We start from the raw sequence: 13,211 nt of genomic DNA on the forward strand, positions 1-13,211 counted from the left end.
GCTGGGAAGTGGGATCCGGCCTTTGGGATCAGTGGGGGTCTGACTCCAGTGTTGGCGTGAGTCCGCCCCTCTCCCTCGGGCCGGAGTGATGTGAAAAGAGGCTGAAGTAGGACACACCGCGCTGTGGATGCGGGGAGCACAGGCCCGCTCCCCTCCCTGGTTCAGGGCTCAGGAAAACCGGTCTGTGGAGCGCGGCCTTCGGGCCCCCTCCAGCGCCGCCCGCCGTGACCTTATCACCTACAGGATGTGTGCTGTGGGTCTTGTCTGCCTCCGAGCACGGCCAGCACACCTCCTGTCTAGCACTACCCGGCACCTGTCACTCCGGGAACCCCGTGGACGAGGTGATGGGAGTCTACAGGCAGCCGGACGGCCGGGCGTCAGGCCAGGAGCCGGCACGCCTGCCCTAGCCTGCGGGCTGAGCCCCTTACCCGTGTGGCCTGGCTGGCGGCCCTCGCCGAGGGGCCCATGACGATGTTGACGCTGCTGGACGACTGGGTGTCGCTGGTGTTGCCCCCTTCCGCAGCAGAGAGTCCAGAAATGACCAGGGCACTGGAGAAGCTCCTCTTGCCGAACAGGAAGCTCAGGGTAGAGCTGGTGGACGAGCCCAGGCTGGACCGGATCAGCGCCTCGGCCCGCTCGCGGACGCTCAGGTGGCCCGTGGTGGTGACGGGTGGGGGCTGTGAGTGCAGGGACGCGGCCGAGGTGTGTAGGGAGAGCCGGCTGCCCGAGAGCCTCTGGGCCAACTCATGGACCGACGTGGATGTCTGCAGGAAGGCCTGGTGGCTTTCTAGGATCGGGCCGGACGAGCTCAGTGTGGCTGGCCTTTGGCTTAAGGCTGCATGAGCCTGGACAGACTGACTCCTGCCTTTCCTCCTGCCTTTAAAAGAAAGCAGAACAGGTTGCCAGAGCACAGGACTTACCTGTGTCAAGGTCCATGCGGCGACAGCCTGGACCCCAGGCACCCAAGTTGGTCCACTGTTGTCAAGGCCCAGATAGCCCCATAGGGGCCCCTGAGAATGGAAGGACTTGATCCCAGGGCACCCGGCAGTCCAAGGGTGCGTGGGAAGCGCCCTTCCCACAGGGAGCCCAGACCTTGAACCCTGTATGCATGCGATCGGCAGTATAAAGGGAAAACACGCAGGCTCTTAACATTTTTAGTTGCCTTAAAAAGAGGGGATGGGGGCGCCTGGGTGGCTCAGTGGGTTAAGCCGCTGCCTTCGGCTCAGGTCATGATCTCAGGGTCCTGGGATCGAGCCCCACATCGGGCTCTCTGCTCAGCAGGGGGCCTGCTTCCTCCTCTCTCTCTCTGCCTGCCTCTCTGCCTACTTGTGATCTCTCTCTGTCAAATAAATAAAATCTTTAAAAAAAAAGGGGGGGATGGGCTGAGCCGCATGCCAGTTGAACCTTTGTTTTCTGCCAAAGTTTTTCTTAAAATCAAGGTCTTAAAGTCAGAAGCCCTCACACAGGCCCCTCACGGACATGACTGGCCAGGCTCAGGCCTATGCCGACACGTGCCCCAGACCCTTTGTGCCTGCCACTGCTCCCCGCAGGGCCCCTCCTGGCGCCAGCCCGTGCCCAGATTTGTCGAGACAGAAGGGTTTGGGCTGCCCCAAGGACTCGGTCCTGCCCATGTCTCGGGGGAAGGAGCCTACCATGCAGCTTTACAGAGAAGCAGGGGGAGGAAAGCGTGTGCTCATGACTTAAGGCTCAGGAATCACTGGGCGCTCATGTCCAGCTGTCACTTTGAAGGGGGCGGTCAGTGAGTTCTACCAGCTGCCTTATCCCCGTCTCCCGAAGCTTCTACAGCCAGGCCGGCAATTGATAAGAACAGAAGTGAACAGGTGGGCACCCTGGGGTCCAGCCCATGCATTTTCTCACATTCAACCTCACCCCATAGGACTGATTGTGCACCTGGTGATTCCAATGTACTTACGTGTGTTTAGAGGAGGTCCCGAAAAGTGACCTCCAAGCGGCTTCATCGTGGGAAGGGCCCTCTGCCTCACGTGGACATTAGTGCAGTGTGGACACTGGGATGGTGGGGTCTCCGTTCCCCAGAGGGGTCCCCACCCAGTCTCTCCTGCCTCCTGCCCACTGGCCGGGACCACGGTGGGGGGGGGTGCCCCCCGCGGTGCACAGTTGAGTGAGGGAAAACCAGGGAGAAAAGGGACCTGACGGTCAGAACTCTCCTGTTAGTCTGTTCGGAGTCTGACAAGGCCGCACATCTGTGTACGATTTGCACGGTCCCGCGGACTGCTGTCCAGAAACCCTCCACGCCTCCCGCAAGTCCGTGGTCTCCATGCTGGGTCGCAGACCACCCGTACCTGGTCGGGGAGCTTCCCTGCTAATTCCAGGAACAAAGACCCATCTACGTGTCAGAGGGGAATGGTCTATGCTTGAGGCAAGACGGGTACCTCCCATTTCCTCCCTTCAGACTTTCTCGTCGCTCTCTGTTGTTACTGTGGCTCTTGATGTTTTCTGAATCAGTTTTGCTCGTGGAACAAGTCAGTAAACCCCACAGAGGCATGTGTGCTGCCCAGGATCGTCATCTGATCATTGAACTTCCTTGCCGATTTCATCAGTGTCAGACCATGAGTGTTTCCCCGGAAGACCCCCTCAGAACCTGGGTTTTGAAATAACCAGAGAACTTCTCTGTCTTGGTTCATTAGCCAGCGCCGTTCTCTCACCTCGACTGGTTTTCTGGAAGGTGGTGGTGCACGTCCTCAGCAGCTGAAGGCTAGAGTCTTCCTCGCCAGTCTGGGATTCAGACTCGCTGGGAATTCCTGACGGCCTTCCACAAGGAGGTCACCACACTCCCCCACGGGGACCAGTCCCCTCCCAGCTGGAACAATTACTTGGTAGCGAGGCAAGAAGACGGCAGGCTGTCGGGCCAAAGTTGAGGCCGCATGGGGAGTGCTGGGCACAGCAGGGTCAAGCAGACGCACAGGGTGGTGGGCTGGAGACAGGGCTCCTGCCTGAGCGGGACCCGGGCCTCTGGGAGTCTGGCAAGGACCCAGGATGGGGGCGCTCGGCTGGGAACTGACGGAAGGAGCAGCTGGATCCCCAGGTACGGAGTTGAGCTTGGACACCGTGAAACAAGATCCTTTCTTCGAATTTGGTTCGCAGTCACGCTCGGCTTCTTGGTGGTGCCCTTTCAGAGAGTACGGCCCCCAGCTTGACCCCAGGGCCTCCCTCCTGCACGGCGCTTACCACGTGGTGGTCACTATCTGCTTTGTGGCAGTGTGTGGTACAGGCCACCGCCCTCCAAACCCCCTTGAAGTGACAATGACTGCATCATCCCCACAGGCTCGGCACACGGATTGCCAGTAAGGGACAGCAGGGGCCAACCTGCAAATCTGACTTATCTTCGGCCGTTAAAACCATTTGGGAAGCTTAGAAAATGCTGTGCCCGAGAGGCTGAGACCCGGATGTGCACCTGCAGGCTGCCCCAGGCCCTCACTGCACGGGGAGGGCGTCATCTGGGTGGGGAGCCGGGACAGGGATTCCCCTGTTGTTCCAGGGGCCGGAGAGATCCGGGCGCAGGGGTCACCAACCCCTGACTGGCAAACAGCCTAATGGCTGTCCTTGCGCTGGCTGGGCAGCCTCCTGACTTCCTTTCTGGGAGCTGCGCTCTCCACTCCTGTGGGTGCCCAAGGGTAAGGAAGCCAGAGAAGCCACAGCCCCAGGGGAGGACCCTTGGGGACTGGGGAATGGGGAAATGCTGGCCTGCTGGGAACGGCGGCTGGGTGGCTTTCCACCACTGGCTGCGCCTCGTGGAATGATCGCAGCAGCAGGTCCGAGCTCCCCAGGGCAGGGCCAGCCAGCCAGGTGGGGCTGCCCCTCCCCGAGGGGGGCTCCTTCTCGGGGCCTCCTGTCCCTGCGACCCCGGGGCTACTGCACACACAGCCTCAGAATGGAAAATGTTGTGCCCTGAGCCATCTCTGAGCCAGAAACCTTCCCTGGGTGCCCATGCCATCGGCCAAGGAGAAGGTGGGGAGAAGGGGTCCCGGCCAGTCCTTGGAGGGCCAGCTGGGTGTGGCTTCCCCCCCACACCGTGGGCACTGCCCGGTCCTTGCTGTTTACCAGGTGCTAAGGGTACACAGCCCGGGAGCTTCAGGAAGCTCTCACCGTCCTGTGCTTTGGTGCTCCCGGTCATGGGGCTCCAACATGCTGCTTACAAGACAGCATGCATTTCTAACTGCTGAGGGACGGGGAGAGAAGAGTCGAGGGTCCCATCCTTGTACTGCCCACAGGGAGCGGGCAGGTGCAAAGAACCTCACCGGAAGGTGCAGAGATCTCTGCATGGCTTCAACCACGGTGGTGGTAAAAAGGTGACATTGAACTTTTCCAGGGGGCAGGAGGGACAGAAAGGTGTCTGCATCTTGAGTGGGAGAGACAGGTTGTCCCCTCTTGTGTACCTTTCGGGGGATCTGCTGTGCCAGCATGTCTCCAGATTTCCCTGTATCAGCCAGAGCTCATCTGGGGAGGGGGTTAAGGGGTGATCCCGGCCATTTCTTGCCTGGGACCCAGGACCCCCAGCTTCTCTCAGTTCCCTGGGCCCCCTTGGGGATGCTAATCCAAATGGTTGGAAAGGGTGGCCCCTTGCACAACTTGGACCTTTCCGCAACCAGCTGGGGATCCTGGCAGCCTCCAGAACCACAGCCTGGATGCCCTGTGGGTGGCGGCAGCCTACGGGAGACCAGGGATCTGGTCCTCAGCTGCCCTGTGGGGTCCCCCTTCTTCCTAGGACTGTGCCAGCCCCGTTCGGCCCGGGGCATGTCCCCAAGGCATCACCAGGAGTGTGTCCACAGCTAGGTTTCCTGGAGAACGTCCGGAAGATGTGAAGCCGGGCCCCAGTGGGATTCTGACGGGGCTTTGGGGCACCAAGGGTGAGCCAACAGGATCGGCAGCGCCCGGTGCGGCTGCTCAGGGCTGTGATGAGCAGATGCTGCCTACAGATGACGTCCCACTTGGGAAGAGGACTCAGGGTCTAGCCCTAAGGGAAGCCTCAGTGAGTGGCAGAATTCAGCTGTCAGAGTATTTTAGGGTGGGGGAGGGGACCATCCTGCTGAGCACGGGGCCACTGCAGACCTGAGCGGCCACCTAGCCGCCACTTCAGAGGGCCCCCCTCAGGTCCTCCACCCGCCCGCCTCCCCCCACAGGACCAGGAAGCCGTAGAAACAAGAGACAAGCCGACCCGCTCCCCCACGCTTCCGCTGAGAGCCCTTGCCAGCCTGGGGACAGGACAAGCTCGGGCCTGGCGGGGACCCTGCCCACGGCACAGATGGAGAGCTGGGCCAGGTGCAGGATGGTGGCTCCATCGGCTCGATCCTGGGCTTGGGGACAAGAGCGGTGCTCAATGAGGGGACACTTCCTGGGGCTAGAGTGACAGGACCGTGCACGGTGGTTAGGATGGCAGGTTCTGGGCTCCTCTCACCGGGGTCTGTCTGACTCCCTTGCTGGGTGACTGCACAGTGACTTCTCTGGGCCCATCTCCTCAGTGGCAAGATGAGGACAGGGAGGGCCTCTCTCTTTGGGTCACGGGGAGGACCAGTGACCCTGCACTTGGGAAGCACGCGGGACGGCACCGGACAGTTGTGAGGGCTGGGGCTGGGGCTGTTACTACTATGCTGCAGGGGTGGGCAGGTGGGCGGGTGCGCAGCAGGAGGGGACAACAGCAAGCCCCTCAAGCAAGTGACTCGAGGCCACTGGTGCTTGGCCATGGGCTCTGCCAAGCCCCTGAACAGGATGACAGCGGGTTTAAGAGCCTGAAGCGGACTTGGACTGCAGGTGGGGGCTGACGGCCACACGGGCTGGGAGCCAGAGGCCCGTGGGTGATGTCCCCGGCCCACCTTGGTACCTTGCAGAGCAGAGAAAGCCAGGAGTGGCCTTGGTAGGAGCAGTTCTAAGAACCAGTGATGACAAACTCACAGCTGGTTGGGCTCTGGAGGACCCTGCTCCAGCGTCAGCCGCAGAAACCTGCTGTGTTCCCAGCTGCAGGCCTCTGGCTGCGAATGGGAAGCAGAGTCACTCCCCAGGGTGTCTGGGTCCTGGGCGGAGGGAGGGACGCTAAGGTCTGCCTGGCCAAGCAGCGGTGGCCCTTTCTACTCGTGGAAAAGGGAAGAGGCGTCTCACGGGGTCCCAGGATCGTCCAGCGCAGCCGCCTCCATCTCTTCGAGAGCTCGGGCCCCTCCGACCAGTCCGGCCCCCCACCCCGACTGTAGACTTCGCTGGTGCAGACAAGTCACCTGGACGGACATGCCGAGCACACAGGCCCGTCTCCATTTGGAAGCCACCTTGCATTTTCCCATCTGGAAAATCGCTTCAGTGATTCTGAAACCTCACATTGCTCATGCAGTAAAACACGTGCTAACAAAGCAGGAAGATCCTCCCCGCGCTGGGGCCTCGGGCTGGCAGGGGCTCCGCTCCACGCTCAGGGCAGGTGGCTCCAGGCGGGAGCAGCTGACAGCAAGCGCTCTGCCCCGCCGCCCGTCTCCCTGTCTCCCCTGTGATCTCCCTGTCTCCCCCTGCCTTCTTTCCTTCCTCTCTAGCTCCCATCGTTCCATCTCTCCGTCTCATCTCACTGTCCGTCCATTAGTCGCCTGTGTCTCTGTCTCCCTATATATCTGTATTATTCTACCATCTGTCTGTCTGTCTTTATCTTTCTATCTATCTGCCTTCTGTCTGTCATCTATCTACTGTCTTGCCTGTGTTTTACGTAAATCCTGTTGCAGTGAAATCCTCACCCTTGTCGGGGCATTTCCAGGAGGCAGGGACTGTTCCCTGCTAACTCACTGGGTGCAGAGTTGGCCTGTGGGACAGGCACAGAGAGGCACTTCACAAAGGCTTCTGGAAGGTGAGGAAGCCCACAGGCCAAAAGACCAAATCCCTTCCAGGTTGCGAAGGGCAAAGCCCAGCGCCGAGGTGCTGACAGGATCCAGCACAGAGCACCTGCCTCTCCCGCGTCCATCCACCTGGTATGTCCTCTGCCAGCCCTCACTGCCCCCTTTCCAAACGCATCCCCCCCACCCCCAGTGGCACGGGTTCCAGAACCTCATCCATCTGCTTGAGCCTAACTAGATGGGCAGGAGTTGAAAAGCGGTTTTAGACTTTAAACTCATCCCAGACGTGGACCAGTGTGCCGCCTCTGTGTGCTGGTGCCCCTCCCCCCTCTTGTTATGCTCTGAATGTCAGGTGTACAGGGGGAGGTGGGAGCCATAGAGGAGCAGGAATGGGGGAGCAGGAGTCCTGTCCGCACCCCACAGGTTCGGAGAGCGATGTGCCACTCTAGGGGATGCACACAGCAGGCTGGATCGGAAGCTACGGATCCGCCAGACACAGAAGACACAACGATCGAGTGGCCACCAGACGAGTGAGATGTAGGAGGGGAGGGCGTTACCAGTGGACAGATGGACAGAGGGCTGGCTAACGTAACAGACAAGAGAAGGATGAAGGATAAAACTACAGTCTAGGGCGCCTGGGTGGCTCAGTGGGTTAAGCCTCTGCCTTTGGCTTGGGTCATGCTCCCAGGGTCCTGGGATCGAGCCCCACATCGGGCTCTCTGCTCAGCAGGGAGCCTGCTTCCCCCTCTCTCTGCCTGTCTCTCTGCCTACTTGTGATCTCCCTCTCTGTCAAATAAATAAATAAAGTCTTTAAAAATAAATAAAAACCACAGTCTAACAATTTTTTTGCAAGTAGAGTCAGTAAATTTGGGGCATCCTTTGGCCTAATCCTGATTTTTTTTTCTTTTTGCAAGAAAGAGCCGTTACGTGTTAGGAGGACAACATCACCCATGACATTGGTCACTGGGACCCAAGGAGGCTCGATCAGTACCTATTAAGGCCCTGCTGCACCCACCTGTCTTCTGTGTCCCTTCACAGGGTGACCAGTGGCGGGTCCCATCTTTTCTGGGCTGTTCCATGCTGCTCTCCTGGCTCTCGCGACCGGGAGCGCCGCTGCCGCCTGTAGAGGGGGCAGCCCTCCCATCTGCGTCTTCAATGTTACCGGTACCTGGCTGGCTGGAATCACAGCCCTTCCGCACCCTGTGAGGGGAGAGAGGCCTCCAGCACTCTCAGCGGACGGTTCTGCCCCCTCCTGTGCCCCACTGCACCCATGTCGAGGTCAGGGTGGGAGACCGTGCTCCACGGGTGAGCAGTGCACCGGGGAGGTGGGCGGGGGCGCTCCTGCTCCCAGACGCAAGTGCCCTGGGATGAGTGAGCCACAGGCCTGACCTTCCGGAAGCACCCCGGGCTCTGAGGCCTGAGCTAAGCCACTCCGCCACCCGCCGGCCACCCATCCTCGAATCCGTTCCAGCTCACCAGAGACCTTCTTAACGAGTAAGCAGAGGGCTCGTCAGATGAGAGCCGCAAGCTGGGTGGGGGGGCTCAGGCCGGGTCTCCCTGACAGCTGTGCTCTGTGACCCCCAGCGACTTGCAGCCTTGACTGCTCTGCAGGAACACGAGCCAGGCCCCAGCCCCGGCAAGCGCAAGGAACAGTCTCATCCGTGTGAGTGTCCCGGGTATGAGTTTCCCACCATCTGAAACTGCTCGCAGAAACAAACGATCTGCTGGGCCGCTGGAGGACAGTTTTCATCGTACGCAGAAATGCTGGTCAACAGTGACACTGTTAACCAGAAGCGGGGGAGCTCTCCATACCACACACACCCCCGGGGCCCCCTCCCCAGCATCTGAATGAAGGCCTGGGTGGGAAAGACCTACCTTAGCCACTTGGTCAGGAACCACGTCCTGATGCTGTCCAGAGGGACCGGGCCGCTCCAGACACTCTGCAGCTGCCTGTGGGTCCCGAGGTAGGACGTGGTCAGTGGGGACACGTACATGGGGTACCCCAGAGGCTGGTCGCAGGAGGAATTGATCAAGTTTCGGAGGACCTGCTTGTTGTTCTGGATGCTTCCACGCTCCGGATTCCGGTTCCGAAGGAATATGAGCTCTTGCTGCTGCCCGGCCCAGAGGCCACGGACACATTCTTTGTTAACCTGCGAGTTGGGGAAGGAACAGGAGGAGAGTGGATGACGGCGCGTGTTTTCAGTCCGCTGGTTTTACGCTCCAGACCATGAGCGGGGCTGCCAGAACATCGGGGACCGCACCGCTCTGGCCCGAAGCTGTTTGCACGGTCAGGCCGGGAGAGCGGTCCTAGAAGATGGGGTCCCGCCACTTCCATGGGGAAATGGGGTGAAGAGAAAGCTGTTGTTTTGGTCTAGCAGTTGGAAGTGATACAAAGAGAAGAAATACTGGATAGAAAGCCTTCAGGTCCAGGAATAGGTTATTAGAGTTCTGGAAGTTTGGAGAAATAGAAAGTGTTTACAAGTAAGCCAGATCCTGACCCTCATTTACATGCCCGAAGCCCATAATTGACGCCGCCCCCCCAGCCCACCTCTGCTCCTCCGAGACCATGTCCCCATGTCCCCATGACCGTGTAGGTCGGCGCAGGGGTGCGAGTACCAGTGCCAGCCGGCAGGTAGGGCCACTGTACCTTGATGACCTTGAAGCTCAGGAAGCCCCTGTGGAGCATGATGACCTTGTACTCGTCCGTGCCCTCGTCCACCACATGCCGCAGGGTGAGCAGCTCCTCCTTGTTGGACAGCACGGCGCCCCTCCAGGCCGGGTCACCCTCGTGGCAGATCACGACTTTCTTCTCGAAGGACTGGATGGCCTCATAGAGGACCCCTGGGTCTTCATACTCGTCGGGGCAGGTGAACTGGTCCTGGGGGAGAGAAGTCTGGCTGCGGGCTCAGTGCGGACCAGAGAGCTGACTGCGCGGGCGGCGGCGCGGCGGGTGGGGGCGGCGGAGGTGAGTGTGCAGACAGCGACCAGCTGACCCCAAGAGCCAAGCCCCGTCTGCGTGGACTGTCTTCCCACTCTCCCCCCGCATCCCGAGAGGGAGGAGAACGTGCCCAGGGAAACAGCTTTGTGGCTTGGGCTCAGGCACCTGAGAGGTCATTTTCTCTGGCCAGTTCCTTTTCTCTCCTAGCCGCTCTCAAGGACCAGCCGCCGCTGGCCGGTGTCAAGGATACCTGGGGTGGCCTCAGTGTTTAGTTTCCAAGGGACGCACCCACTCACAGAGGTCATGCCGTGAAAAGGGACCTACCTGAAAGGTCTTGTTTGCCCCTTGAGAAAGGATTTTTCAAAAATCCTTTTTAAAAAATGAATTTATTTTTATCTTTTAATTTTTTTTTTTACCTGGTGAAGCTTCAGGGACATCCTGATGGCCGGAGCGACGACCTTATGCAGAAGGTCCATGTCGGCAAAGACCCACTCGTCTCGCGCTGTGATTCTGAAGTCACCTTTGAAGAGGGCGTGAAGGCCATACAGGAAGGAATCCAGGCTGCAGAGCAGAGTCTGACTTACCGTTCGCTCACCCTGAACCGCGTCCAGAAGCCTGCCGTTCCGAGCGAGATCTGAGGCTCCCGTCTGTGCTGTCAGGAATAACCTTCATGCCTCTCAAAGGCAGACCGAGGCGGAGCCCACCCATGCCTGGCCAGAGCCCGCGGCCACACCCTCCCGACACCCGGCGGGCGTAATGGCCAGCCTTAGTACCGTGGGAGCCCCCGAGCCCTTCGTGCTGAGCTCCAAGAGTGACGGTGCAGGTCCTGGCCCCTGTGCCTCTGTGTGCGGGGGGGTCTGTTCCAGGACCCCCAGCGGAGCCCTCCTCAGTGGGGGGAGGGGGGAGGGGGACTGGCAGGGCCCCCTGGGGACAGCCCAGAGTTTGTGCTGTTCTCAGCATCCCTGGCAGGCTGCGTTACTCGTAATGCAAACTGGATTCTACCACGGCGTGGAAAGGAAATGAAACCTAGCAGGATCTCAGATGGGCCATCCAGACCCTCCGAGCATGTCCACTTCCCAGCCACCCCCTTCCCAGCCACCCCCTTCCCATGGCTGTGGAAGAGGCATCATTGGCGGGGCGGGGGCGTTGTTTAAAATGAAAGACTGGGGGCGCCTGGGTGGCTCAGTGGGTTAAAGCCTCTGCCTGCAGCTCAGGTCATGATCTCAGGGTCCTGGGATCGAGCCCCGCATCGGGCTCCCTGCACAGTGGGGAGCCTGCTTCCCCCCTCTCTGCCGGCCTCTCTGCCTTCTTGTGATCTCTGTCTGTCGAATATAAAGAAATATCTTTTTTAAAAAGATAATAAAATAAAATAAAATGAATGACTGAAGGGTTTTCCGGGTTTTCACTTCCGGGGTCTTTCCTGCCCTGCCTCCATTCCCTGCACATAACTGAGCATCGCCAGGATCTTGAACACAAACATCCTCCCGAGGGAAATCTTCCACGGTCTGGGCGCTTTACAGTTGGGATGAAGGTCGGGAACCCGGGTTCGGGAAGGCAACAGATCCCGTATAATGGGAACAGGAAGAGGGTTCTTCTTTATTTCTGCTGCTAGACTCGGTCCAACAGCCGTGGCCTCTCATGTCCCTGAGCAGTAGTTACGAGGCAAGTACCAGCAGCAGCAGCCCTGATAGGGCTGAACCAGGGCAGAATGAGCAGGAAAACGCGTGAGAAGCAGTGTCTTAGGGTGGCTGCTCACTAGGATTTAACGACTTGGCTTGCCGCCCAAGACTTCCGATTCAGCGCAGCCCTTTAGACCTGCACGTCAGGGAAATCGCCCACTGATTGCTATTTTAGCTTTTCGTGGCAGAACGTACCACTATCATTAATTTCCTCCTGGAACTCTCTGGAGAGGAACGCCGAGGCTCCGAGTCAGAGCAGACTGTGGGAAACGGAAGCAGCTGAGGTCTAGGCAGGTGGGGCTCGGGGTGCTGTGGTCTGGAGGAGCCCAGAACTTTCCAGAAGGAGTTCCAGGAGGCAGCCTTCCCGAAGGGCTCAAGGGCTCTCCCCTCACGGAACAAAGACTTCCTGGGCTGTGAGCTTTAGTGACCACCTGGGGGGCACTGAGGAGGGAGCTACAGGACGGCAGGGCTGGGCTGCAGAGGGCGAATGCCAGCAGCGGAAGCCGTCAGCTGAAAATGCCCGAAAATGCCACTGTCATCCGATGGGGGCTAAGCACCGTGAAGGGACAGCTAAGTGGCAGAACATGGGTGGGCTGTTCTGGGAAGGGTTCAGAATGCCATGTTTCTTGCGTACACAGGAAGACAAAACACTCCTCCAGACATAAGGACGGGTTTGGTGGCAAAGGAAGGTTAAGGGACTCGACAGATACCCAGAGGGGCCTCTGCAGACCGGAGAGCAGACCAAGAAGCTCCGGGTGCCAGGCTCTCATGTGCTCGGTGCAGGTGTCCAAAGGCTGCTTACTCATCACGAGGGGAAACTCCCCTTCCTCGGGAAGTCCCCCAGCAACAGACACTTTACTTGTCATTTTGGGGGGAGAAAGTGACGCTATCGCACTTAATGCTCTTCTTTTGAAATAATTCTCGGCGTAGGAAACAAAGTCCAATTCCACCAGACTGGCGGTATCATCCCTACCACCTTAAAGGTAACGGCGTCCTGAAAGAAAGCTGTTTCCTTATCCTTAAGAGAATGAAGCTGAGGAAGGCAGAGGGGAGTGATGGGCTGGAGGGGACGCTGAGGGGCAGAGAGCCGGGCCCGGGGACACATGTGGCACGTTTCTGATTTGGAGCTTCCTAGCGCTCTGTCTTTTTAAGACCCACTGAGAGAGGATGAGCTCCCACCCCCAGGCCAACAGCTGGAATGGGGAAAGAGGACCATATCTGAGTCAATCAAGATTGGCCTTCTTGGGGACTAAACAGCCACCCCCTTCCCCCTCCAGCCCTCCCCCACCCGACCTGGGATATTAGTGAAACAGGCTGTCAGCCAGGCAGTCCCCCAGGGCAGAGGCAACTGCGTCCAGATGTGCGGGATGAGGTAGGAGCCAAGGCAGACAGGGTTCCAGAAGGAACCTGACAACAGGTATGATTGTGTGTTCAAGATGCATGTACACGGGGCACCTGGGTGGCTCAGTGGGTTAAAGCCTCGGCCTTCGGCTCAGGTCATGATCCCAGGGTCCTGGGATCGAGCCCCCCATCGGGCTCTCTGCTCAGTGGGGAGCCTGCTTGCCCCTCTCTGCCTACTTGTGATCTCTGTCTGTCAAATAAATAAATAAAATCTTAAAAAAAAAAAGATGCATATCCACACGTAGAGAATCAGATACCACGGTGCCGAGATAAGCCTGGGTTTCCAGGCACTAAACGTAGGCTCAGATGTCAACAAAAAGAGCACTAGAATAATATTACCTCTTACTAGAAAAA

At 59.0% G+C, this 13,211-nt stretch overlaps 1 protein-coding gene across 2 annotated transcripts in view; it reads right to left on the reverse strand.

Annotated features, from left to right (window-relative positions):
• The window catches only part of PCNX2 (pecanex 2), a 296,195-nt gene that overhangs the window by 1,833 nt on the left and 281,151 nt on the right, over positions 1-13,211 (reverse strand). For both annotated transcript variants that reach the window (XM_046026803.1, XM_046026802.1), the window contains exons 29-33: positions 10,194-10,338; positions 9,487-9,717; positions 8,715-8,989; positions 7,855-8,039; positions 429-877 (exon numbers count right to left, since the gene is read on the reverse strand). In XM_046026803.1, coding sequence (XP_045882759.1) covers positions 429-877; positions 7,855-8,039; positions 8,715-8,989; positions 9,487-9,717; positions 10,194-10,338 — 1,285 coding nt within the window. The remainder of the gene's footprint in view (positions 1-428; positions 878-7,854; positions 8,040-8,714; positions 8,990-9,486; positions 9,718-10,193; positions 10,339-13,211) is intronic.

The sequence above is a fragment of the Meles meles genome, chromosome 13, assembly GCF_922984935.1.
Source record: "Meles meles chromosome 13, mMelMel3.1 paternal haplotype, whole genome shotgun sequence".
In the NCBI taxonomy this organism is placed as follows: Eukaryota; Metazoa; Chordata; class Mammalia; order Carnivora; family Mustelidae; genus Meles; species Meles meles.